The following is a 26,205-nucleotide window of genomic DNA, read 5'->3' on the forward strand; positions in this document are numbered from 1 at the left end:
CCCTGCCGAGCAGGGAGCGGGATACAGGGCTAGATCCCACAACTGCAGGATCACGACCTGAGCTGGAGGCAGAGGCTTATCCGACTGAGCCACCCAGGAGCCCCTGAAAATGGTTTCTTCAAAGGCCCCTCTCCTAGCCACTACAAGCTGGGTCAGGGGAAAGAAAAAAAAAAAATGAAAGAAAGAAAAGAAAAGACTGAATGTTATTTATATCTCTTCAGACTACTAGGTTAACCTAAAAATTCTGAGTGACGGATCTGCTAGGTCAAGATCAACAACGCTTGGGACGCCTGGGTGGCTCAGTTGGTTGGACGACTGCCTTCGGCTCAGGTCATGATCCTGGAGTCCCGGGATCGAGTCCCGCATCGGGCTCCCAGCTCCATGGGGAGTCTGCTTCTCTCTCTGACCTTCTCCTCGTTCATGCTCTCTCTCACTGTCTCTCTCTCAAGTAAATAAATAAAATCTTTAAAAAAAAAAAAAAAAGATCAACAACGCTTAACTGAAGCTCCTCTGGGGACTTTACTCAGATTCCCTTCTTTGCGCTGTATCAGCCCCCCCACCACCAAGAAAAAAAACAGGTAGATCACACAGAAATATGCTAAGAGAACTTATATAATGTTGCCATCCAAGAGAAAAACCAGGGAGTGAAATGTACAAGGACTCCACCCCTTCCACTTATTACAAGAAATGAGAAGAATCTCAATGAATTTGTAAGAGAACATTTTATGTGATCTTTTTTTCTCCTTTGCATTTTGTGTGTGTATGCATTTTTCAAGTTTTCTACATGGAAAACACTTTTTTAAAAAATCATGATTTTATAAGAATTCTTTATATCCCAAAGAGTCCTCTGTAAGCAAGGACAGCCCTTCAGTCAAGTCCTCGTGAGTGTGCTCCTGTGCAGGCACATGGAAAGCAGGGTAGCACAAGAAGCAGGCTGACCCCCACCGCAAGACGGGAGTTTTATAAGCTGTCCAGGCAGTTCAGGACAAATGCTCTCAGAACCCCAGTCCTCCTCCCCTGGTCCACCAACCTGCCTCAGCACTCCTCTCTGACCAGGGCACATAGGAAGGGCCCTGCCCCAACTTCGGAGGAACTGGCTATGCCCGCTCCCAACTCCCCTGAAGGACCCCCACTCTGCACAGATGGGAGCTTTGATGGGAATAGTCAAGAATGACCTTTCAGTGACTGCCAAGTGGAAACCTCCCTATCTCCGTAGACATCCCTGCTACCCTCATCCCTAGAAATCCTTCCTGACTTCCCAGTACCACCCAAGAAGAATCCCAACTATCTGGCTAACATCTGAAGCCCCCCCCTCCCCCGCACCTTTCCAGTCTTAGCTCCCACCACTCTCCCTTGCTAGATCAATAGAACAGATCCTATGATGCCCTCCCCCAACTTAATATCAGCCTTTGCTCAAGATGCTTTCTCGGCTAGAGAACACCCTCCAAGCCTCTTTCTCCATCCCTACTCATCCATAAAAGCCCTGTTCAGTGGCCACTGCTTCCTGAGTTCTTCCTTCCTCCCTTCCGAAGGTGGTGCTCCTCACTCCTCCCTGGCTGAGGGCAGCACAGAGTAAGAGCACACCAGTTCCAGAGCCACAATGCTGGATTCCGCTCCAGCTCCCTCCCTGCTACCTGTGTGACCTTCTCTCTTTGTCTCAGGGTCCTCATCTGCAAAATGGAGATCACACAGTACCTGACTCACAGTTTTCTTGTGGGGATTAAAGGGTGCAGGATCTAGAAAGCACCTACTTCAGTCTCTCACACACATAAACCTATTGTTTACAAACAAAAAGCTATTGTTACTGTTAATGTTGGAGGTAATAACCCCTATGGTCCTCCACTTTCTTCATTTATCTGTCCAGTCTAATGCCCCACTTCTCATCACATCTGATTTAGGTACCTGTTTTATCTCCCTTACTAAACTGAGCATCCCAGGAAATACTCAGCTTGATATATATACAGAAGGCAATAGAGCCTCTAAATGACCAATTTCTTATAATCCCACTTACAGTCTGTCTGTAGGAGAACCCATATTTGTGCCCGGGTGGCTCAGCGGGTTAAGCCTCTCTCTCTGGCCCAGGTCATGATCTCAGGGTCCTGGGACAGATCCCTGTGTCGGGCTCTCTGCTCAGCAGGGAGCCTGCTTCCCCCTCTATCTCTCTGCCTGCCTCTCTACCTACTTGTGATACCTCTGTCAAATAAATAAATAAATAAAACCTTTTAAAATAAAAAGGAAAACCCATATTTACTGTTTGAGGAAAGGTAAAGAGGAGATTAAGGGAATGGAACTTTTAATCTAGAGCTATACTTCTCAAAGTGTGGTCCCCGGACCAGCAGCAGGAGCGGCAGCAACATCACCGGGGAACTTAGAAACGTTGAATGCTAGGCTCCAGCCTATACCTCCTGAATCAGAAACTCTGAAAAGTAGCGTCCAGCAACCCGTTCCAACAAGCCCTTCGAGAGATTCTGTTGACCCTGAATCATGAGGTCTGCAAGGCAACATGGCAGTGTAAGAGGAGCGCGGGCTCAGGAGCAGATTCCAGGCTTAACTCTGGCACAAAACCTTACATCAGTCTCCTAACTTCTCAGACCCTCAGCCTCCTTCAAAGCAATACAGGCAGACAGTAACATGCAGATAATTAAATATTGTGAGGATTGCATGAGATCCCACATTCAGAATTTGCATACAGTAGGTGCTTAATAATTTTAAGCTCCTTTCAGTTGTCTTCCTGTGTATGGACAGGGCTGCAAACAAAAAATAAAAGGACCTAGGTGAAAGGCCTTGGTGAACTGCCAAGTGCAATAGAGATCTGAGGGACAAATAATTATTCTTGGAACAAACAGCCCAGCTCTGGAACACCTAGCATTCCCAGGGTAGGAGGAGGCTGTTTATGTCCAATCTACAAGCACAAACTCTGCAACAGAGTACTACTACTTACAACAGAGTATCTACTTCTTACCTGCTCCTGAAAGCTAAGCCATGAAGAGAATACACAGTCCTCCCTTAACCCCCCTCACCCGCCCAGCATTCCCCTCAGAATTAATGAACTACTCCCTACTGTTTCCATTTAAATGGATCCAAACTTTACTCTTAGAAAAAGGATAATCTGAAAGCATTTTCCAGCCAATACAAGAAACTGTCACCACTTGCACCACATCATAGACCTGATTTGGGAAAACCTAGTATGTGATACCTAACCCCTCTGTGGTCCAGGAGGGTTTAGATTAAGACAGGAACCTTTTGAAATCTGTTTCAGAAGAGAAACTCCAGAAACAAAAGTACTACTTTTTCTTCCTCCACACTTCCTAGCCTCTCATACTACTGCTTGTTCTGCTCTAAGTCATTCATTCTACTCAGGAACCACCTTCCACAAGGACAGTGAGGAGGGCTACAAGAATACACAGGGAACTAAGTCAGACTGTGGGCTTAGCTGCCTGTTCAAGCAAAGAGCCCCCAGTTAGAATGTCTGTGTGAGGCCCCAAGCATGACACAGAGTAATAATTACCCTACCTCTTTCCAACCTGGGCCCAGCAGAATGGTTCCCCCAAAGCAGGTGAGAAAAGGGCTGTTCTGCCATGAATGAGGCATTGACCAGAGAACACACCATCAACCTTCATAAACACATCCGTGCGGCGGGTTTCAAGTAGCATGCTCTCGAACACTCCCAAAAGATCCAGAAATTTCTCAGGAAGGAGGTCAGAACTCCAGATGTGCACACTGACAACAAAGCTGTCTGGGCCAGAGGAATAAGGAAAGTCCCATACCATAAGCATGTGCGGCTGTCTGGAAATCGTAATGAAGACGAAGATTCACCCAACAAGCTCTTGGTACATTTGTTACCTATGTACCCATCACCCCTTTCATGAATCTACAGACAGTTAATGCGGATGAGAACCAACCAGGCTGTCAGATAAAGACAGAAAACCACAACCAGATAGTAATAATAGTAATGACCAAGCCCTGAGACTACAAGCCTAACACTTTGCCCTAACCTTTTGCGGCTCCGGCTCACCTTTGATGAACATGTTACCTCTGCAGAAGGCTCCCTGAGAGCAGCTACTAAACGTTTGTACCCCAGAGCCTGGCACCCACAGGCTCTCAGAAGGCCTACTGAATTAGGCTGGTGGGACTGTTTCGGTGCAAGCCCCACGCAGCCATTGAGAGGTGTTATTTTATGAGTGGATAAAACAAGGGCCAGAGAAGCTAAAACCTGGAAGTCAGCTGAGCAATGTCATCTTTGATGACATCTTTTGATATCCCAGGCCCAAACCCAGCTTGCCACTGTCCCCCACCGCAACCTCTGTTCCACTCAGACTGGTAACACAGATGTGCCAACATCGCCCTCCAGGCCCGGGGTGTCCTCCTCTCTGCCTGTGGAATTCCCAGGCAACCTCGTGAATAGCCCCTAGATAGGAAGCCAGTCCTATCTCCCAGCTCTTCTGGAATCTTCTGGACTCCTAAGAACACTGACAATCTCCACTACACACCTAAGCACTCACCTAGGCAGTAGCCTTCTGTCAGTGCTTGTGATTCCAAGCATCTCTGCTGTCCCTCTCCACATCAGAAATCCCCGAGGACCAGGACAGCCACGAAACCCCAGCTCTCCCTTCTCCCAGCTGAGCAGCGGCTTCACTCCTCTGCACCTCGGTTTTCCCCATCTCTTAAGTGGGAAGGACAACAAAACTTATTCCACAGAGCAGCCGGAAGAAGCAAGTATTAGCTGTGGATTCGCTCTGCACAAGCTACAGGTGCTGTTTCTTATACTCATCAGCTTTGTTTTATTTGTCTCCCTTCTCTCCGGTCAACCACCTGGAAATACTTTTCAAAGAATACTAACGACACTAAATGCCTTGAAAATCACGTTTACACTTTGTCACAACAGTACAGAATTTACATTAGAACCTCCTTCTATCCTCTAATTTAGCTGAACTGTGAAATCAGCTGGGCCTTGTCTGTTGACCAAATTGACAGTGTGGATGCTTCATTCTATTCCTGGTTAAGTGTCTTGCCTAAGGGCTGGTGAATGGGAGGGGGGGTCTGTTCCTTCCCAGGCCATAGAAGGGCTAGGTCTGTTCCTTCCCAGGTCAGAGATGGGCCAGGTGTCCCCCATACCCTCTCCAGATACCACACTCAAAACTAACTTAACTCTTCTGTTGTTAACAGTGACAGCTGCAATTTACTGAGCCTACCGGGCAACAGTCATCTTACTGAAGCTATACTACTCCCAATATGAATTTCTCTCCTTCTCTCTCAGCAAACTAAGGTTCAGAAAGGTCACACAATTTTCTAGGGTCAAACAGCCAAAAAATGGGTAAGGCAGAAATCAACTTGGGCCTTCTGATAGAAGTATCACACTCTTTCCACTCGCTGTGTATCCCTGTATCCATAATATTTGTGTATTTTTAAATGTCCTTTAATTTCTACCCATCATGAACTACCGTGGCATTTCCAAAGTGTAGCATTTCCTACTGTAAAAGAGACAGAAAAGAAAATAAATCCCTTCAAGTTTACCAGTGCCTTCCAGCAGCTGGCTGGGATTCAATATCCAACTGAGAAATGAGGTTTTGGAAAAGAAAATGCACCTGAGGAAAGGAGATGAGGAAGAAAATCTAGATAGACACGATAGTCTGTAAAGGTGGGGAGAGACTCACCCCAAGCCCCATGTGCATCCTATCCTTTACCAAAAGCTTTACACTACAAAGAAAAGAAAGGCTCCTAATGCCAGTTAGCCAACAGGAGAGGCCTCAATAATTTCCCATACCCCAGTAAAGGCTGAAGAGTAAGCAAGAAAGTCTTAAGTACATCAGGAAATAAACAAATTACTACTGCCTAAACCAGCCAGGCCCAGAAGGACACCAAAGGTCCCCACTCATAAAAGACGTTTTACCAGTCCTTCCACCAACCAGGAGGAAGCCAGTTTTAAAAGAAAGCAATCAGCATTCTCAGCTAATCAGCTGGCGAAAGTTACTGTCTTGAGTGAAAAGGCAAGTTGCTTTTTTAGTAAAGAAACCGCACACAGTGGGGCCATTCTGGTGTTCACTCACACAGCCTTGAGTTTTTCTTCACCCAGGATACCGATTGTCTCTGGTACCCTTTTTCCAGGTACCACATAGAATTAACAGGTACTACAGAGCAGTCACATAGAATTAACAGGTACTACAGAGCACCCCTCTCTCTACACTGTCACCAAGAGACTTCAGCTTTGGGCAAATTTAACACAGCAAGGAAGCAACAGTCAATGTGCAGAGACTAAGGAATATCAAAACTTTGGAACTTGAAGGGACCTGGCCCATCTCACCTCCAAACACCTCACTTAACAGGTAAAATGTCAAACCAGAAAGAGCAGTGACTTGCACAAGGTCATATAGGAAGAGTCACTGGCAAAGTCCCTCCTGGGGCCCGGGCTTCCTGACTCCCAGACCAGGGCTCTTATCATTAAATAACACAGCCTCCCGTCTTTCCCAGAGGCAGTGAAGGCATGCCATCCCCCTGGCAAGATAATCACCCTCCGGGAACCCTTCCCCCCATCCCAGTCCCTCCTACAGCCTAGCTGAGTTGCAGCTCTAATTAGCAAGTCTCAGAGCAGGGAGTATTCTCTGGGAGAGTGCCCGGTCTGAGGGCTGCTGGTACTGAAAAGAGGGACAAGGATGGAGGGAGAAGGGTGTGGGAGAACTGGGTTCTGGCGCCAGTGGCAGCAAAAGCGTCAGCCTGCATGAGGGCGCACTCGGTGGCATCTCGCAGACCGCGAGGAGGCCAGCGGACCCCAGCAGCCGGCACCACTTCCAGGAGGCCGGAGGGGCTGGGGCTGGGCCCGGATCCGGAGAAAAGCGCGGAGCAGCTCCGAGTCCAAGCTGGGCCTCGGGAACCCGCCTGGCACGGTGGCACCGGCGCCGTGAGCAGGCCCAGGTAGCCCGTGGGCAGAGGCCCGACGGCAAGGATGCCCGGGAGGCCCGTGGGTGGCACCGGTGCCCGGCGAAGGCCCGCGCTCTTCACCAGCCCCGCCAGCCACCGCCGTCGCCCACCCAGACTGCCCACCCTTCGCGCGGCCTTACCGAGACACTGTCCCACAGGGGTGCTGAACGGGTTCCCCAGGAGGAACTCCATCTTGAGCGGACAACACGGCAGCGGCCCGGGCCCCCTGTCAGCCGCCCGGGTCCCCGCTGTCCCTTGTCGCGCTCCCGACCTGACTGACACTTGCCCCCGCCCCACCCTCCCGAACGCCGAAAGCCCGGCCCCTGACCCCACCCCCTGTCGCGTCCCCATTGGGCAGCGTCTGCTCAGCCCCTCTCCGATTGGCCCCTACACATCCCTCGTGAAGCCCCGCCCGCCCCACGGCGCCCGATTGGACGGAGCGGCGAGCTAGGTCACAGGAATCTCCGTCAGGCGCAGCGGCACCTTCCCTGGCCCGCCTCCGAACGAGACCCTCTGTGCTCTGATTCAGCTATATTTTGGTCAATCTAGCGAGTCCTTACTATTATTGGACAAGAGACGAGTCAATCATTCAAGTGGGGGGCGGGGAAGAGGCGGGGCTACTCATATCCCTGCCCATACTAAGGGCTGATTGGAGAAACGTTTGTTTTTTCTACTGCTGGTTGGTTGTAGGACTATTTCCCCACCCAAGAACTGCTATCACGTGACTGTCAACTTTCACCCAGGATGTCTACCACGCGACTTCCCCTTAGCAACCGACTGGCCACACTTGGTTCCCTTAGTAACCGGGCGAAGCGTCCTCTGCGTAGAAGCAGTCGGGTGGCTGGCTTTTGAGACGGTGAGACGTTGGAGCGGAGACGGTGGGAGGACTCGCAGGGGCAGACAGACCCTCGACTTAACGTTTTCCTCTGACCTTTTTCTCTGGGAGTCGGCCCGGCCCTCCTCATCTGTAAAATGAGCGCACCGGTTCTCTGCTAGCCAGGTCACGGGCGGGCTGAGACACTGGGCTTTCAGGACTTCGGATGAGAAAGATTGATAAGGACGCATTTCCTCGGAGAGCAGGCCCCGAAGAGGTCTTTTTTAGGGGCTCCATCCCCCGACCTCCTGGCCTCATCCCTGTTATCGAAACAGAGGTCCCGGGTCCACCAATAAGTTCTCCCGAGTATTTAACCCTCATATCCGACCTCTTAGCGGTGATAAAATGTATCTGTGTTCTTCACCTGGTGCTGTATCGAGTAAGGCTCCATTCCTCTCTCTTCTCGGTAGCTCCTTGTACGACTTGGGACAATTTCCTTCCCCTTCCGGGCCTCAGTTTCCTCATCTGGGAAATGAGGGAATTAGGACTCTTTTCTCCAGTGGTTTCCAGAGCCGACATGCAATTAAGAAATGAGTGTGCACTTAGTACCCCGGAAGCACTCCGTTAATTGTTGATTTTCCTTCAGTAATCCATGGCCAGTAGGGGTATGTTTTTCAGATTCCATCGATCCCATGTTCCTGGTCTTGTTTCTCGGTGAGGAGGCTGCTCCATTGGCAGTGTTGTAGGACTTTTGGCTGCTTTCCCCATCTCCCACCTCTGGTCTTCACCACCAATACTGGTGTCAGACAAGTCAACAGGAACCCAAGTTGGGTGGTAAAATGTTGATAAAAGCCTCTTTAGGAGAGGAGTGGTCGGACCTTGGCCCTGACCCAGAACAGCTGAGAAACCTTGTGCATTGTGACCGTAAAAATCTACAGCGCCCTGGGTACAGCTGAGTCATGATTAAGAAAATGGACTCTGGAGTCATGGTCCCCTGCCTCTGCTGTATGCCATATAGACGTATTAACTTAGGCATCTTACTTAACCTTTCAACCTAGCTTCCGTTTTTGTGATTTTTTTTTAAGATTTTATTTATTTATTTGAGAGATGGAGATCACAAGTAGGCAGAGAAGCAGGCAGAGAGAGAGGAGGAAGCAGGCTCCTTGCTGAACAGAGAGCCCGACGCTGGGCTCGATCCCAAGACCCCAGGATCATGACCTGAGCCGAAGGCAGAGGCCTTAACCCACTGAGTCAACCAGGCACCCCTTGTGTTTGTATTTTTTTTAAGTCTGGGAACTGCCGATGATTAGTCCTACATATAAGTGAAGTTCCTGGAGATCTCTCTCAGCCACATCTTATCATGGCTCTTGCCCATCTCAGTACGACAGCCAGAGTGAGCCTCTTAAAACCTAAAGCTAACCATGTCCCTGCTCTCGTTAAGCCCCAGGAGCTTCCTAGGGATCCTAGAATAATAAACTCCTGTAGGTCCCTCCAACCTTGCTTCAATTCAGCCCAAATGGAATATGGCTTGTTCTCTCCCACCCCCAGGCCCTTGGTGTGCCGTTCCCACTTCCCTCTTTCCTACTCCTCCTTCAGATCCCAGCCCTGTCTCCCCTGGCCAGGCCAGGTGCCCCTAATGTATGCTGTCCTCATTCCCGACATCTACAAACTTGTCATGGTTTGTAATTAAATATTTGTATGATGATCTGATTCATGTCTGAAACAAGAGGGAAGGAGATCTGTTTTATTCACGGCATGTAGTAGCTATTCATGACACGTGTGTGGGCTGAGTAAATGATCTTAAACAAATGTAGGAGGGAAGAGTTATCCATTTTTACAGACAGGAAATCAGAGGCTTAGAAAGGTGAGGTTAGTTGCCAAAAGATGCACGCCCAGGTTCCAAATCCTGCCCTCGTGTGCTTAACAAAGAGTGTGCCTCACAACCCTTCCACACTGAGTAGTGATTGTGGGCTTGACAGGAAAGCAAGCCTGATCCGTCCCAGGTGCCAGACCTAGAAGAAGTAGGAGTGATGAGAAGTCAGTTATGGTTCTGAAATCAGAATTAAGAGACATTTCCCAAAGTACAGCACTTTTCTTTGAGAAAGCACAAACTTTTCACAGGTACCATCTGCCAAACACTGCACGTGAAAATTTCCCCAAAGGCAAATCGGTGTCAGGTTTTGGGAAATCTTAGAAATCTTAGAAAAAAACAGAGCGGGAAATGGAAAGAGGGGGAGAGGACTGGAAACATCTTTGGGAGTTGACTCATTCACTCTAAGGATTTGGAGTCAGCGTTGAGAGACTGGAGAGAGTGGGAAGACGGAAGATGCAGGTAGAGAAGCAGCATGGCCGTGGTAAAGCTTGGGGGTGGGAGAGGGGCTAGGGGAGGCTGTGGCTCCTTGGACACTGGGGACAGAAAGAGAGGACACACGACAGTTAAATGCGTAGGGACATTTGATCACAGACAGCCCAGAAATGCTAGATGCATATTTATATAAGCTGCATTCAATTGGATGGTGGGGAGGGCAGAGGAAGGCAGTGGCAGTCTCTAAGACCAGGTGGCAGGATTGCCAGGCCCACCCCCATCTGCGGTGGACACCATTACCCCAACACCAGGAGTCTCTCCACCAGCGCTCATTAGAGTAGTACAGGGGCTGCCCAGCAACGAGAAAGAGGCCTGGGTGTCGGGGACCAAGAGGGCAAAGGTAGATGGTGAAGCCAGCAGGGAGGTGAGAAGCAGGGGTGGGAAGTGGAAGGGAGGACTGAGTTTCCAGAAGGTTCAGGAGGCAGAATCTGGGAGCTTCCCATAGCATGTGCCTTCCCAGAAATGTCCAACCCTTCTGGATGTTCTTACTCTTAGGTTGGTAAGGACGAGAATGAGGTCACAGTGCCCAGGCTTCCCAGGGCTGTGGCTCTGTCCAGCCAGGAACAGTAGCCCAAGGTCAGTTTGTGACTCCCTAACTCCACAGATCCCCCATTTGCCTCCAGGATTTCAGCCAGATCCTTTGGCGCATTTGCAGCAGAAACCTACTGGACTCAGTTTAAGTAAAATAAGATTTAATGTAAGAAGTCAGGAAACTCTCACAGGGCCTGGAATTAGGATCATTAGGGGCAGGAAAGTCAGCAAAGACTGTATCAGTCTTCTGTCTCTTTGGTCTTATTTTATGGTTCACCTAGGTTCCTACCTCTGTTTCTCTCTGTCCATCTGCCTCCTCCTCCTCTTGTTCTCCCTGCTTAACACACCTCTGGCCAGCTGGCGACCCCCCAGATCCCCCGCCCCCTAGTTCACACAGCCAGCTCTGATGTCACTTTCTTCCTGCTGCCCCAAGTTCACATTTCTTTCTTTCTTTTTTTTTTTTTAATTTTTTATTTCTTTTCAGCATAGCAGTATTCATTGTCCAAGTTCACATTTCTAATGGGAAGAATGGGAACAGCCAGTTTGGGTCAATGTCTGCTGATCTCCATACAGTGGGCAGCTTGTGGGGAGATGGGGGCGTCTCAGAGAGAAGGGGAGCAGCTCTGCCTGGCAGGGGCTTCCAAGGATCCTGGTCAGCATTTGGTGGCAAGACACAGAACAAGGCTGGCTGAGGATAGCCAGAGACCGAAGATGGCCACAGCCACAAGAGCAGCCAAGCTCCAGGGTCCAAAGAGACCAGCGTGGGCACCAGTCTGCTGCATGGGGGTAGGGTCACAGCCGTGGTTGTGAGACTGAGGGATGCACCCCTGCAGGTGGGTGGCAGGCAGGAGAGGGCAGATGGTTGCTGGAAAAGGCCTGGAGCAGCCTTAGTGCAAAAGTACTGGCCCCTGGGTGGAGTGGGACGAGGAGTGGGACTGGGCAGCCCCAGACCTTCTGTGACTGTCACTGTGCTCCCCGATGCCTTAAAGAGACCCCAGCAGGACCCTGTCCTCAGACAAAGGGAGAAGCAGACCGTGGATGAGGAACGTGATGTCTTTTAGGGAAAATGCAGCGGCTGTACGACTCTGTGGAGCCGAGAGTGATGGATGAGGACATGCTCAAGCTGGCTGTCGGGGAACAAGGGCCGCAGGAGGAGGCCGGGCAGCTGGCCAGGCAGGAGGGCATCCTGTTTAAGGATGTCGTGTCGCTGCGGCTGGACTTCCAGAGTGCGTATCTGGGGCTGGGGTAGGGGCACCAGGCAGCCCAGCATCCCGCCCCAGGCTTCTCTGCCCTGGAATTCCACACAGAGTCTGTGATCACAGGACCCCCTTTCAGCATCTGGGCCTGCCTGGGTTAGAAGGTGCAGGGATGGCACAGAGTGTTTTAAAGCTTAATACGGCATGTTGTTAGCATTTGCCTATCCCCAACACTGCCGATTCTGAATAACAGGACAAGATATCAAATTCCCCCACTCCACATCTAAGTGAACCCAAAGGCCATAGCTGTTTCCATCAGACTGTCTCTAATGGGAAGGTTAGAGTCCATGTCTCAAGTGCTGGTTGGAAGAAGAAGATGGGGCAACAGGTGCATGGCACCTGGCTCACTAAAAGAGGCCAGTGAGTCAGGACAGAGCAGGTGCAAGATGGAGCGAGAGAGGTGGCCAGGGGCCAGCATGTCTTGGGCAGGTGGGTCCCAATGGAGTCCTCGGGCTGATTTGCAGGCCTGCTTCGTCCTGGGTTTCTCCACTGGCCTGCTGCGTTGGCTGGTAGATGACTGGTGGCTGGTAGATGGCTGGTAGATTCCCCAGTAGTCTGGGGAAGACTATGGGGACCCGTCAGTGGGCAAGGCAGGCCCAGCCATGGCCCAAGCCTCGTGAAACCCACAGGCCTCCCCAGAGCGCGGCCTCCATGGAGGACCACCCAGAGCAGGGAGGGACCTTGGGCCTCAGTGACCCCAGTGGTCGGGGAGGGTTAAAGGGATTGCAGAAGGGCTGTCTCCAGAGGACCGTTAGCCACCTTTGGCTTACCCCCTCCCCTGTCTAAGGTTCATTCCACTGGTATTTATCAAATGCCTGTTATACTCCAGGTGCTGTTCTAGGCACTAGGGATTCAGCAGTGAATGAAAAGGATAAAAACCCTGTCCTCAAGGAACTGACATTCAGGTGATGGGAGAAATAAAGAAGGAAAATAATAGCATATGCTAAAAATACATGCTATAGAGGAAAATCAAGGAGAGAAGAAAAGGGGTGAGGGGGGATGCCATGTTTTATTGAGTGTTCAAAAGCCTCATCAAGAAGGTGACAACTGAGCAAAAGCTAGAAGGAAGTGAGGGAAAGAGCCACTCAGAGATCCGGGGAAAGCATTCCAGGCAGAGAAAGCAGCCAGTGCAAAGGCCCTGAGACAGGCAGGCCCATATGGAGACCAGTCAGAGAGGTGGTGGGATCAACTAGCATCAGCCTTGGGGGTCAAGAGACAGTGTTTGGCTTTTATGGTGAGTGAGATGAGAGCCCTGGGAGGGTCCTGAGCAGAGAAGGGACAGGATGGGACTTCGGTTTCCCTATGATCCCACAGACTGCAGGAGGGTAGAGTGGAGGGCCTCAGGGCTGGATCTGGGAGACTAGTGAGACAGTTGTGAACCAGGGAATAATGACGATGGGCTGAGACCAAGCCAGGCATAGTAGAGGCAGATCCCGTGTTGAAGATTAAATGGACTCTTTGGGCAATCCTGGTATGCTGGTACCTCACTTAGAGCTCTCAGATACCTCCTGGGTTTTGTTGTGTTGTTGTGGCTTTTCCACGTGAATTGCCGATGCCCTGGGAAAAGCTAGCAAGGCAGAGCACCCAGAGTATGGGAGCTGTGGGAAGTCAGCCACAGCCAAGAACTGTCAGTCTGCGAGCAGGACCAGAAAGGCTCCTGGAATATCCATACCAGGATGGGAGGTATCTGAGAGTGTAGGTGGAGATGGTGGCTGGTATCCTCCTGGGAAATCTGACCTCAGATTGCTGGGAGCAGACACCATTCTTGCTTGGCCCCAGGAACCTGGCAGACACAGGGCCTTGGGTCAGAGTAATGCTGTCCACCCATGCCCACCGAGACGCGGCTTGGGGAGGGCAGCCAGGGGCATCGCCCAGCCTCCCCCAGGTCCTCACAACACCATGGTTAAACCCTGCCTCTCCGAATGAATATTGAACCCGCTGCCCCGAATGTGTGGTCAGTAAATGTACTTTTTTCTTTTACCCCTTTCACTTCTGTATTATTTCAGTGCTTTTCATAAGCATATTCTAATTTTTTAAGTTTTAGAAATCATTACAGAGGCAAAGAGAGAAAAAAGGGGGCAGATAAACAATGGGGATGTTAAAGCTTCTAGGAAAAACTGGGAATAAATTTAGGCATCTAGAAGTTTACGTAACGCAGTGTTTGTACTTAAGGCTAATTCAGAACGCCTCTGGCTGTCAGTATCAGAAGCTGAACTCGGCCTGGCTTGAGGAGCAAAAGGCATGAGTTGGCAGTGTCCCTCTGAAGCTGGTCTTTAGGGACCAGAGGTCAGGTGTTTCAGTGACATCAGGATCCCACCTATCTGCTGTATGGGTGATTTCTCCCATTCCCCATGTAGGGACATTTGGGGTCCCCCCATCTTTCTGCCTCTTGTGTGCCTATAGGTCTTTCTTTGGGCAGTGTACACAAATGTGTCTTTACAGACAGATTCCAAATAGAGAAATTTTGCAGGGTCAAAGGGCACAGATGTTAAATATTTCAGGAAACTTGGCCAAACTGCCCTTCAAAATGAACTAGTTGGCTGCCACCCTCACCAACAGCGCACAAGGGGTGCGTGGTACAGGCAGTCACCCCGCAGCCTTGATTCTATTTGTCACACTGTGGGAGGCAGGGCACTGTCTGTGTCCCAAGGTGTTAGAGCCTCCTGGGCAACACCCCAGCTGGGCACTAGAGGCAGCATGACTGGGTCCCATGGCCCGGGCAAGTCCATCCAACCTTCCCAAGGTCCCCCCTACACTTCCCCCTACCCTCTAGGTCTTTCGGTCCCCAGGGGTAACCCTGATCACTGCCCTCTGTGCACGAAGAGAGACTCCTGGGTTGTATGGTTAGCATCGGCATTAGCATTAGCAGTGCTAGTAGGCTGGCACTGAAATCTACCCTCACTGGAGGCTGGAAACAGCCAAGGCACCTTCTCCAATTGTTTCAGACATCCTCCGCATAGACAGCCTATGGCAGTTTGAGAACTTGAGGAAGCTACAGCTGGACAACAACATCATTGAGAAGATCGAGGGCCTGGAGCATCTCGTACACCTGGTCTGGCTGGGTAAGGACCCCTCCTGCCCATGCTAATCCAAGGTGACTGCCCGGCCAAGGTTATTGCCTCACCAGTGATTTTCCTCTGGCCACCAAGCATCAGCCGGGTACAGTAGAAGGTCTGTCTACTGGGAACAAGAAAGCTACTCTTTTTAAAAGCCTGAGGCCTTGGCTGGGCAGAGCCAGCAAAGATGTGCTTGGACATGCCAAGCCAGAATATTCTGACCCACCATCCCAACTGGGAGAGGGTCAGGGGAGCAGCCTTGGACTCCCCCTAGTTATTCTAGATTCAGTGGGCCCTGGCAGCCAGGGTGCCTAGAGCAAACCAGAAACAATTATCACAGCTGCTAGTGTGCTTGGGGCACTTACCACCTGCTAAGCATGGGCCTGTTAATCCATACAGCATCGCCAAGGCAGAGATGGGCCAACTGAGGTCACTGGGACGAGTGGAGGCATCAGGCTCCCAGCCGAGCTCTCTCAGGCTGACTCTAGAGCTCGAGCCCACATGGCTAACACCTCACGGGGGTTTTGTTTTGTTTTAAAATTTTATTTACTTATTTGACAGACAGAGATCATAAGTAGGCAGAGAGGCAGGTAGAAAGTGGCGGGGGGCGGGGGTGGGAAGCAGGGTCCCTGCTGAGCAGAGAGCCCGATGTGGGGCTTGATCCCAGGACTCTGAGATCATGACCTGAGCTGAAGGCAGAGGCTTAACCCACTGAGCCACCCAGGCACCCTGGCCTCACAGGGTTTTGATGAACAAGGAGAGGGGGCTGATTGGGGAGCTCTTTACACTGTGGGCTGATGTTGCCCTCACAGCAATCCCTCCAGGGGTTGTTAAAATCCTGATGTGCGAGACCGAGGCACTTGCCCTCCAGCAGAGGGGGCATGCAAGCCCGCATGTGCCTGACCTCAGAGCCCGCGCTCCCCCTGTCAGGCTGCTCCCCATCATTGGCAACTCTGGATTTGCCTAAAGACTCTCAGCTATGGTGGTTCTGACAGTCCCCAGCTCACAGCAGCCCCACAGACAGGATCATGTTGTCACATTTGCAGCCGCAGACGCTGGGAGGCTACAGGCAGCAGAGGTGGCCCAAAGCCGGGTCTTTTGCCCCAGGTGAGGCCTGCTGGTACCCTAGCACCCATCAATGCCAAGTCTGGGCATGGCGGTCCACCTGCATTGCCAAGAGTCCTTGTCTCTATAGAAGATGAAGGGGAGAAGGTGCTGGGTCAGTGCAGACCCTGAGCCATGCCCCCTCTGCAAGGCCTGCCAGCTTCCGGGTGTCTCAACGGCAGGCTTTTAGGTGAGAGCTTCTAGATCCAGCTGCCATCAAACCAGTGCCACAGGTCCCCATGAGACACTCCTGGGATACCCAGGCTTCCATGGGCGTGAGAGGGCAGAGGGGAAATTTCTGGTAAAATGTCAGGTTATCCTCCTCAAAGAGTCAGAAGCTGGCCTTTGTCTGGCCATAGCCCCAGTCACCCAGGGACCGCATGACAACCAGGAAGACCTGGGCCCTGGGGTGCAGGGGAGTGGGGAGATGGTGTCCCCAGGGTTCGGCAGCCCCCACCTCATGCCTGCTGGTGGCCCACCGCGTCAGCTGTCCCAGGGCTGAGGCTTCCTGGAACCAGCTAGCATGGGCCCTCCAAAGCTGAGTATGCACATCTTGTCCCAAAGAGATGTTGGGACAGCGGGCTGCTAGCTTGAAATCAGATACGATGGGGGGGATATACACCACAGATATGGGCAAGCACTGCATTTCACGGCCTCCCTCCCCCTTTCTCCAGCCTCCTTGTCAAACACAGCACACAGCCAGTTCCCATGCAGTTCTGAAGAACAGAACTGGCTACGTGGTGGGAAAGGGAGTGGGTGGCCTTGGCATATGGAAGATCCCAGTTCAGTGCCATCTCTGGCCACATACTGCTTTCACACCAGTTCGTGCTAGAGAGGGCCTAGTGTCTCCTTTGGGGCTCGGAGTTGGGGCAGTGAGGGAAAGAGAATCTCCAGCAGACTCCGCTGAGCACAGAGCCTGATGCAGGGCTCGATCTACAACCCAAGGTCATGACCTGAGCCAAACCCATTAGCCTGATGCTGAACCGACTGCTTCACCGACTGTGTCAGCCAGGCACCCCAGGTGGCATTATTCATAAAATGCCCATAGCAGTGAGGGAAGGAGGCCCTCCCAGCAGACTCCTTCCACTCCAAGATGCACCATTTTGGACCTGCCATTCGTCATTTCCATCCTGGAACAAGCCCAGAGCACAGACAGGAGCCTTTGCCCTCATGTACCCAGGCAGGAAGACAAGTGGCAGGATGGGAGAAGGTAGTAATAGTTTGAGACCACAGGAAAGAATCCAGGCACAGCTTCTAGAAAACCGTAAGCTGTCACACAGTGAGTCTGTGATTGGCCTGTTGCCTTCGTGCTGTCCTGTGCCTTCGTGCTGTCCCCCAGAGTGTGAGTAGCTCTGACGTGTTGGTTTCAAAACAGTCCACCCACTGGGCCCTCACAGCCCTCTTCCTTCCAGACCTGTCCTTCAACAACATTGAGGCCATCGAGGGGCTGGACACGCTGGTAAACCTGGAGGACCTGAGCCTGTTCAACAACCGGATCGCCAAGATTGACTCCCTGGATGCCCTGGTCAAGCTGCAGGTGCTGTCACTGGGCAACAACCAGATCGGTAACATGATGAATGTGAGTTCTTGGCCTGGGACTGCAGCTGCCGCCCTTGCTGCTCCTGCTGACCTTCCAGCCTGGGGCAGGGGACGGGGCTGGGCTCTCTAGAGCATCTGAGCAACTGGGCATGGGGGAGGGGGGATCTATGGCCAGGGAAATGTAGACTTAGCCTTCTAGATCACCCCCTTCTAGAAAAGCCAGAAATCCAGACTCTGCCACCAGACATTGGATCATGTTTAAACACCAAGTTTAACCCACACTTAGCCCGCTGGTGGAGGCCAGGTCGCACCTCTCTCCCTCTTCCCCTGAGCCCCACACTCTTTTTTTTTTTTTTTTTTGACAGAGATCACAAGTAGACAGAGAGGCAGGCAGAGAGAGAGAGAGAAAGAACAGGTTCCCTGCTGAGCAGAGAGCCTGATGCGGGGCTCAATCCCAGGACCCTGGGATCATGACCCGAGCCGAAGGCAGAGGCTTTAACCCACTGAGCTACCCAGGTGCCCCTCTACACTCTCTTATTAAACATTTCCTGAGATGAGGATCTATTTGGATATGGGGTCTTGGGCCTGAGCTCAAGGGTACAAAGATAAACAAGGTCTGGTCCCTTTGGGGGAGCCCAGCACACATCCACATAATCAAGACACGAGGTGACAAGAAGCCAGCATCAACCTGGGGCATTGGCGATATGGGGGAAGGCAAGGTGACCCCACTGCACGCCCCCAGAACAGGTGAGCTGGGGCTGGTCCACATTCTCCTCCGCTCTTGGAGACCTCTGGGTCCCCTGACTGGTATGTTCCCTCATATTCCATGTATATATTCTTATAACACTTACCCCCAAATGGTAATGATTTTATTTGCTCTCTAAACCATTCTGTTTCCCTGCCCCTTGAAAGTAAGCCCTTGGTACAAGGGAAGGGACGGCGTGAGCTTTGTTCCCACCGTGTCCCCAAGGCCTAGCGCATGCCTGAGGCCTGTTAGGAGCTTAATAGAGTTTGTGGAACAAATAAACACAGGACTGAGAGAAATTCCTTCCGAAAAGCATGCTAGGTTTATTCTTTTGCATAGTACGGCATCTGGTCGTTCAGAAGATCCTGCCAAGGGAAACACTGGCTATGTTGTTGACTTTCCCTGCCTTACTAAAATAAAATATGGGAAGAATAAATGGCAGGTGGCAAGTGTCCCTCTGTCATCCACTTAATCCAAGGTTACTAGAAACGGGGTTCCATTTATTTTAACGATCTGGCCCTGGCACACGGTTTATAAGGGAAAAGGCACGCCTACCCTGAGCAACCAGTAGTAACCACCACCATTTATGGAGTGGGTGAGAGGCCACTCCAGGGGCTATTTCTGGAGCTCATTTCCTTTGGTCCCTCCATACCTGTGACACACAGAACACATCCTTGTACCCATATTACAGATGAGGAAACGGAGGCTCACAGCCACAAGGCAACTTGCCCAAGATCCTACAGCCAGTCTTTGAACCCAGGTCTGCTGGAACCCCCAGCCTGCTCCTTGCTTGTCTCTCCACCCACCACCGACAGTGTCATGGCCAGGCTGCGGACTCAGGCAGAGAGCCGAGGGGAGAGGCTGGCGGGGCTGGTTTCCATTTTGCGGCTGCCGGGAAAATGGGTTGCTCTCCCTCCTTCTCCCCAGATCATCTACCTGCGGCGGTTCAAGGACCTGCGCTCGCTCAGCCTCTCTGGGAACCCCATCGCAGAGTCAGAGGATTACAAGATGTTCATCTGTGCCTACCTTCCTGACCTCGTGTACCTGGACTTCCGGCGCATTGATGACCACATGGCAAGTGTCTCCCTCGGGGTCTCCCACCTCGAGCCCATGCCTAGGGGGCACTCAGGTAATGGGGAGCACCTGGGAGAGCCTAGCAGGAGCCGGGAGGAAGACCAGCCCACGGGTCTCAGGGCTGACCCTGCCCGGCCTGGGCCCCAGAGCAGAGCACAGCACCTAGGTGAACGGGGCCACCTTCCAAGTGTGGGGCCCACTGTTTGCCAGAACCTTCTGGAAGATCCACAGAGATGGGGTGGGGTCAGAGAGCTGCCCATCATCAGACCATGCCTTTCTCTTGTCCCATGACAGTACCAGAACCTGAGGCTTGAACTCTAAAACTCTCAAGTTTGGTGTTTTGTTTTTCATTTAGACAATAACTTGAAGGTCAGGCTGGGGTCCAGTGCTTGCAATAGGCCAGAGAGCTGTTGGGGTATGTTTCAAAGCTCATTGTAGGACCAGGGGACAGCCTAACATAGCATAGTTCCAAAGGCATTCTCTCCCCAGTCCCCAGAAGTTTCCATAAAGGGCAGACAGCCGAGTCTGGGCATTCCCACTGTGCAGCAAGGAAACAAAGGCTCCTTTCACAATTCTGAGACTTGGCTAGAAGCATCAAGATAAATAATAAGTCAGAGGGTATCAGAGCAGAGGTCTGCAAAGCAGGGACACCTGGAACTCCCATGTCACTTGACTGTCTGCCCTGAGGCCAGCTGCAACCAGCCCCCAGCTGCAACCAGCACCGAGCCCCTGGCCTCTTGGTGCTGTAGGGCTTGGGCCCCAGAACAGCTGAGCCCAGACCTAGGCCACGCAGGAGAGGGGCCAGGACGTCTCTGGGTCTCCAGCTGGGGTGCTGGATGGCTGGCATGCCGCTCCCCTCAGCGGGACTGTGGGAGGACAGAGGTCTAAGAGCAGGCTCTTGAGGTGCCTCTCTGCTCTGTGGAGCTCTCCTGGAGGGCTCCCCCTTTTTCATAGGCCTTCACTGGACCTTCCAGAAGGCCCTGGTTTCATAAGCCACTTTTCAGTTGAGGCCCTGGACTGTACCTGAAGGCAGGTCCTCCACTCAATGCGGGGGAACAGAGGACAGTCCCCACAAAGCACACAGTATGGGCAGGAGCTGTGAGCTTGTGCTGCTTTGTGGGTGGGTGGGGGGAGTGGGGCCATGTTGGGGTTTTGGACTAATCCAGGCAAAGGTGGAGGCCTGTGGGGAACCCTGAGCATTTTCAGCAGAATTCCTGATGTAGTCAGCAGTTCAGGGATCCAGTGACTGGTGTGGAGAATGGGGGCCGGAGAGATGTGGGACAGGGGGAAGGGAAGCAGAAAGGCAGAGGGCAGGGCTGGGGAAATGGAAAGGAGAAGAGGGGTCAGATACTAGAGAATTTTAAAAATCTAAATTTCCTTATTAAAGTATCAATACATAAGAAAACAATATAAACATGCAACTCAATGAATAACATTTTTTAAAGAAGATTTTATTTATTTGAGAGAGAGCGAGAAAGTGCACACATGATGGTGGGGGTGGGGAGAGGCAGAGGGCGAAGCAGACTCCCTGGTGAGAGGCGAGCCTGTGCTATGTTGGGCTCAACCCCAGGACCCTGGGATTATGACCTGAGCTGAAGGCAGACGCTTAACTGACTGGGCCACCCAGGCGCCCCCAAATAGCAGATCTTTAGAAGGATTTCAGCTCTGCAATATAAGCCCTTTGCAGCCAAGGCCCAAATTATGGCACAAAACTACAATGATCCCTATACTGACCTGGTGTTCAGGAGTGAGAGATGGCGGCAGGTGGGGCCTTGCAGGCCACGGCAGGAGCATGTCATCACCCTATGCCCAAGAGGAAGGCCTACCAGGGAAGCAGGGGACTGACTGACAAGATGGGGTTTGCATTGCACAGAATGGCTCTGGCTCTCTGGGGGGACTTTGCAGACTAGGTGCACAGGGGAGGCCGGCAAGGAGGCTAAGGCAGGGGTCCTGGCCAGAGAGGATGGGGAGACGTGATCAGGAGCTAGTAGGGACAGGCCCGGGTGCAGCCAGGGTCTGATGGGCAGGGAAGGGTCCAGGAGGTCTCCTGGGTCTCTGGCTGGGGTGCTGGATGCTTGGGGGCTGCCCACCCCGTGGGACCATGGGAGGATAGAGGTCCATCTTGGACATGGTGAGTCAGCAGTGCTCTTGGGGCAGCCGGAGGAGAGAAGGCTTCAGAAGCTCCATCTGGCTCTCAGAGGTAGGATCTGGGCTGAAGGTAAAGAGCAGAGTGTCATTTGAGGAAGGAACAATCAGACGTGCTTGTGCTTAGTGCCTTAGTGCTGGTGAGATCACCTGGGGTGTGTAGAGTAAGCCAAGGGGGAGGACTGAGCCCTAGGACCAGCAGTCCCTGGTGGCTACAGGGGGATGAGCAGGAGGGGTAGGAGGAGAGCCAAGAGGGCAAGACACAGAGGCCCTTGTCCCCAGGCCTATGACTTGGGTAACTCATTTGACCTCTCTCCCCCACGGTGAATCCCAGAGCCAGAACACTTCCTATGGAGAGCCGGGGGCACATGTCACTGTGGCCTGTGGCCCCTGCCCCAGGACATGTCCCACAGATCCTCTGTCTGCCTGTGCTGCTTTCCCCCATCTTCCGGGTCCTTCCCTAATTTCCCTTAACCTCAGAATACTTGGAAAAGGCCTTGAAGAAGGAAGCCATTCTTGCGCACACAGTCTTACTGGGGGGCTGTCCACACCCCAGCCATGCCAGAGGGGCTGCAGGATGGCAGAGGCCGGCGTGGCTGGGAGGGCCTGAACATGCCCCGGGAACAGTGCTGCTCCCCGTTCCCCCCTCAGAAAGAGCTGGCAGAGAGCAAGCACCAGTATAGCATCGACGAGCTGAAGCACCGAGAGAACCTGATTCAGGCCCGGCTGGATGATGAGCTGGCCCGGCAGGTGGAGCTGGAGAAGCACAAGGTACTCTGCTGGGGGAGGGGGGACTGCCACCTGCCTCCTGTCTCCTGCCTCCCTCTGCCCTGGCTCCAGGATGCTGGCCACGGCTCATGGGCCTGATGTGATGAACGTCTGCAGGGTCCAGGCCCCGGAAACTTGTCTTGACAGAGAACGTATGCCGGGCTGCCTCTCCTCACTCCCATGGAGAGTGTCTGTCATCCACAGGCCAGAGCCCTGTCCCCACCTTGCTCTGCTTGCCACCTGCCCCTGGAGCCAGCTCCAGCTCGACCTGGACTCCACCTGCCTCATCTCCTCACTGGTGGCCCGGGTTCCAGCCTGAGGGCTGGGGAAAGGAGCTGATAGACCAGTTCCTTTTCTTAAACCCATTGGGTAGTTCCCTGGCAGCCAGGAAGGTTTGAGTCCTTCCTCAGCACAGCCCCAGGCCCGTTCCTCCAGCCATACTGAGCCACGTGCCACCTTCAGTTGATGCCTCAGAACCTTTGCACGTGCTAGCCTCTGGCCCAGCATGCCCTTCCCTGCCTTCTTTTATGGCTGAAGCCCCAGGGGAGCATCCCCTCCTCCACTCTCCACACAGTGTCCAGTGACCCTGGTGACCAGGGCGGGGCCTGGCCCACTAAGCCCTCGCCAGGGCCTGTGAGATGAGTTTGAGTCCTCCAAGCCCTCTGTGTTTCTGACCATAGGCCGCGTTCGTTGAGCACCTGAATGGCTCCTTCCTGTTTGACAGCATGTACACCGAGGACGTAGAAGGCAACAAGCTGGCCTACCTGCCTGGCGTTGGCGAGCTCCTGCAGGGATATCCTTCCAAGTTCATGGCCGCCGCCTCTGACAGAACCTGGGCCCCACACCGCCAAGGGGCAGGTCCCCTTCTGCTCAGCCTGGGGGAAGGGCTGTCTAGATTTCAGGGGACACACTGAGTCTCTGACTGGCATGGCACAGGGTCTGCTGTGCTCCGCAAGCCAGGTTGTCCAAGAGGGAAAATTGAAGAGTGTGTCTGTGGCACTAAGCCACAGGACCTGTATTTAGTTGCTTCTGCTGTGTGCTTTGCATACCAAGTTTATAATTTCCCAGCTGCCCACTGGATGGGTCCTGTGATGAATCCCATTTTATAGTCGGGGAAGCTAGACTTGGAAAGGGTGATTTGTCCAAGGTCATGCAGTTAGAAGCTGGGATTCAAGCCCTTGTCAATGGGGCTAAGAGCCTGCATCATTTCCATGCACACAAGTGTGTGTGGAGCCCAGAGAATGTGACTGGCACTTGTCATCATGGCTACGGGCAAGATAATGGCACCATCCCTGGGTAGAAAGAAACTCTCTCTTAAAAACCCAGCATTTTAGAAAGGGTGAGGCTAAGCAGAAGGTGACAGATGGTTTCCCAGCTGGGCTGTACCGTCCATCAGCTAGGTGAGCTGGGCCAGCTGGGCTCCCATCTGGGCTGTTGAGCCTGCCTGACCTCTGACCTCAAGGACTCCATGCTGCAGGTGAGGACGCTGAGGCCCGGGGCCAGGTGAAGCAGCTGGGCAGGGAGAAGCAGCAGCAGAGCTGGGCCTTGAACCTGGATCTCTCTGCTTCAAGCCTGTAGTTCCCTGACCTCTGCAGGCTCCCTCAGCCCGCCTGCAGCAGGTGAGCACAAAGACAGGCCTCCAACAAAGCTGCCCCCTGGAAAACACACCAGAAGACAGAGCTACACACCACTCAGCTCCCTGGCTGGGGCTGGCTCCCCCTGGGCTCCCGGCCCTTTGAGGTCCCCCTCTCTTCTGCTCTGTAGTTCCCCACCCCCCATCCCATGGCCCCTGCTTCCTTTCCTGAGGCCAGTGCCATTCCTGAATCCTTCAGGTTGGAGACAGAAATGCCCTAGCACCATGGTAGACTCCAAATGTCAACTCCCACCTCCGTGCCAGGAGCTACCACCACCTCCATCTTACACCCCGCCTGCAGCCTTGCCCCCAAGACAGCCAGCCACTCTCCTTAGCAGCCACTCACCTATAAGGACAAATTCGTCATCATCTGCCTGAACATTTTTGAATATGGCCTGAAACAGCAGGAGAAGCGGAAATTGGAGCTTGACACCTTCAATGAGTGTGTCAAGGAGGCCATCCAGGAAAACCAGGAGCAGGGCAAACACAGGATTGCCGAGTTCGAGGAGAAGCACTTGCTGGTAGGCTCTGCCCCGCCCTGTCCTCCCCCTGCCTTCTGCTCCAGATGCTGACCCCACCCCTCGGCCTGGCCCCACTGCTGGGGATACACACCATCTACCTCTGACGACCCCTATGACCCATGGTCATTGTCCCCATTTGCCAGCAGTCACACAACTCAGTGGCAGAGGCAAATTTGGCCTTCCACTGGCACCACCAGCCACAGCTCCATCAGCACGCCAGGGCTGAGCCCCGGGTGAGGCCTGTGGGCCTCCACCTAAAACACACCTGGGGTTCAAGGTAGAGTCCTCATTACTGTTAATAATGGTATTATTGTTGCCACTCCTGTTACAATGACAATACAACTGCTCTTTTGTTCATTCATTCATTTAGCAGACATTTTCTGAGCCCCATCCCAGTGCCTAGTCCTGGGAAGCTGGCCCCTTCTGGACATGGTTCCTGCCCTTAGCGAACTCCCAGCTAGCACAGGGTACAGACCCAGGCCCTCCCCACTGTAGCAGGGAGCCAGTAGGCTTGATCAGGCTGAGGCTTACAGGACAAAGAGAAATGGGCCGGGGATGGTGGAGGAAGGGCATCCCAGCTGAGGAAGCAGGCCCAGGTGTTTTGGACCTGCTGATCCCAGGCCAGTTGGCCGAGCCCAAGCATTGGCCATGTGTGCTTGGTGGGACATGTTTCTTTTAGTCAGTATTGGAATTATTTTAAAGAGCGAGCCAGCACACACAAGTGTGTGTGGGGTGGAGGGGTGGAAGGAGAGGGAGGGAGAGAAGCTTAAGTAGTCTTCACGCCCACCAATGCAGAGCCCCACACTGGGTTCAATCTCACCACGCTGAGATCATAACCTGAGCAGAAGTCGAATCAGACACTTAACCAACTGAGCCACCCAGGCACCCCTAGTTAGCATTATTTTTATTTATTTATTTTTATTTTAGAAGATTTATTTATTTCCCTGAGAGAGTGTGTGTGCACAAACACAAGCAGGGGAGCAGCAGGCAGAGGGAGAGGGACAAGCAGACTCCCCTCTGAGCTGGGAGCCCAATGTGGGGCTTGATGTCAGGACCCCAGGATCATGACCCAAGCCAAAGGCAGCCGGTTAACCAACTGAACCACCCAGGCACCCCTAGTTAGCATTATTTTTAAAGACCAATTCTTGTTCTAAATCACAGATCTTCCCGAGTCTCTAAAAGTTATGGACATTCCTTTTCCTCCGAAAACTGTCCATGCAGGGATGCCTGGGTGGCTCAGTTGGTTAAGCGGCTGCCTTTGGCTCAGGTCAGGATATGTCCGGGGATGGAGCCCTGCATCAGGCTCCCTGCTCAATGGGGAGTCTGCTTCTCCCTTTTCCTCTGCCCTCTCATGCTCTCTCTTGCTCACTCTCTCTCTCTAAATACATTTTTTAAAAATTATTAAAGGGGCGCTTGGGTGGCTCAGTGGGTTAAGCCTCTGCCTTCAGCTCAAGTCATGATCTTAGGGTCCTGGGATCAAGCCCCACATCAGGCTCCTTGCTCACCAGGAAGCGTGCTTCCTCCTCTCTCTCTCTCTGCCTGCCCCTCTGCTTACTGTGATCTCTGTCTGTCAAATAAATAAAACCTTTTAAAAAATTATTTTAAAAAAATTGTCCCCGCACACCAAGTCTATGAGCACTTGCCTGCAACATCAGGGGCTTGAAGGAACCCAGGGAGCCACTCCTGGTTGGGAACTCTTAAAGTCAAGCAAAACCCCCTGATAAGGTACGTTCAGACAT

General features: G+C 52.6%; 2 protein-coding genes across 11 annotated transcripts in view; one reads left to right on the forward strand and one right to left on the reverse strand.

The window, feature by feature from the left end:
* The window catches only part of TOM1L2 (target of myb1 like 2 membrane trafficking protein), a 120,578-nt gene extending 113,362 nt beyond the window's left edge, over positions 1-7,216 (reverse strand). For 3 of the 7 annotated variants that reach the window (XM_082706792.1, XM_082706790.1, XM_082706789.1), the window contains exon 1: positions 7,056-7,209. In XM_082706792.1, coding sequence (XP_082562918.1) covers positions 7,056-7,107 — 52 coding nt within the window. In that variant the 5' untranslated portion in view covers positions 7,108-7,209. Of the gene's footprint in view, positions 1-7,055 lie in introns of all 7 variants that reach the window. The other 4 variants (XM_082706795.1, XM_082706794.1, XM_082706793.1 and 1 more) reach the window with 2 other exon arrangements.
* A 435-nt stretch (positions 7,217-7,651) lies between these two features.
* DRC3 (dynein regulatory complex subunit 3) overlaps positions 7,652-26,205 on the forward strand; it is a 31,049-nt gene continuing 12,495 nt past the window's right edge. The window contains exons 1-8 of one of the 4 annotated variants that reach the window (XM_082707598.1): positions 7,652-7,771; positions 11,687-11,851; positions 14,827-14,943; positions 17,454-17,620; positions 19,253-19,403; positions 22,200-22,315; positions 22,993-23,105; positions 24,292-24,466. In XM_082707598.1, the coding sequence (XP_082563724.1) occupies positions 11,692-11,851; positions 14,827-14,943; positions 17,454-17,620; positions 19,253-19,403; positions 22,200-22,315; positions 22,993-23,105; positions 24,292-24,466 (999 nt within the window). In that variant the 5' untranslated portion in view covers positions 7,652-7,771; positions 11,687-11,691. Of the gene's footprint in view, positions 7,772-11,686; positions 11,852-14,826; positions 14,944-17,453; positions 17,621-19,252; positions 19,404-22,195; positions 22,316-22,992; positions 23,106-24,291; positions 24,467-26,205 lie in introns of all 4 variants that reach the window. The other 3 variants (XM_082707599.1, XM_082707600.1, XM_082707601.1) reach the window with 3 other exon arrangements.

The sequence above is a fragment of the Mustela nivalis genome, assembly GCF_964662115.1.
Source record: "Mustela nivalis genome assembly, chromosome: 17".
Classification (NCBI taxonomy): domain Eukaryota; kingdom Metazoa; phylum Chordata; class Mammalia; order Carnivora; family Mustelidae; genus Mustela; species Mustela nivalis.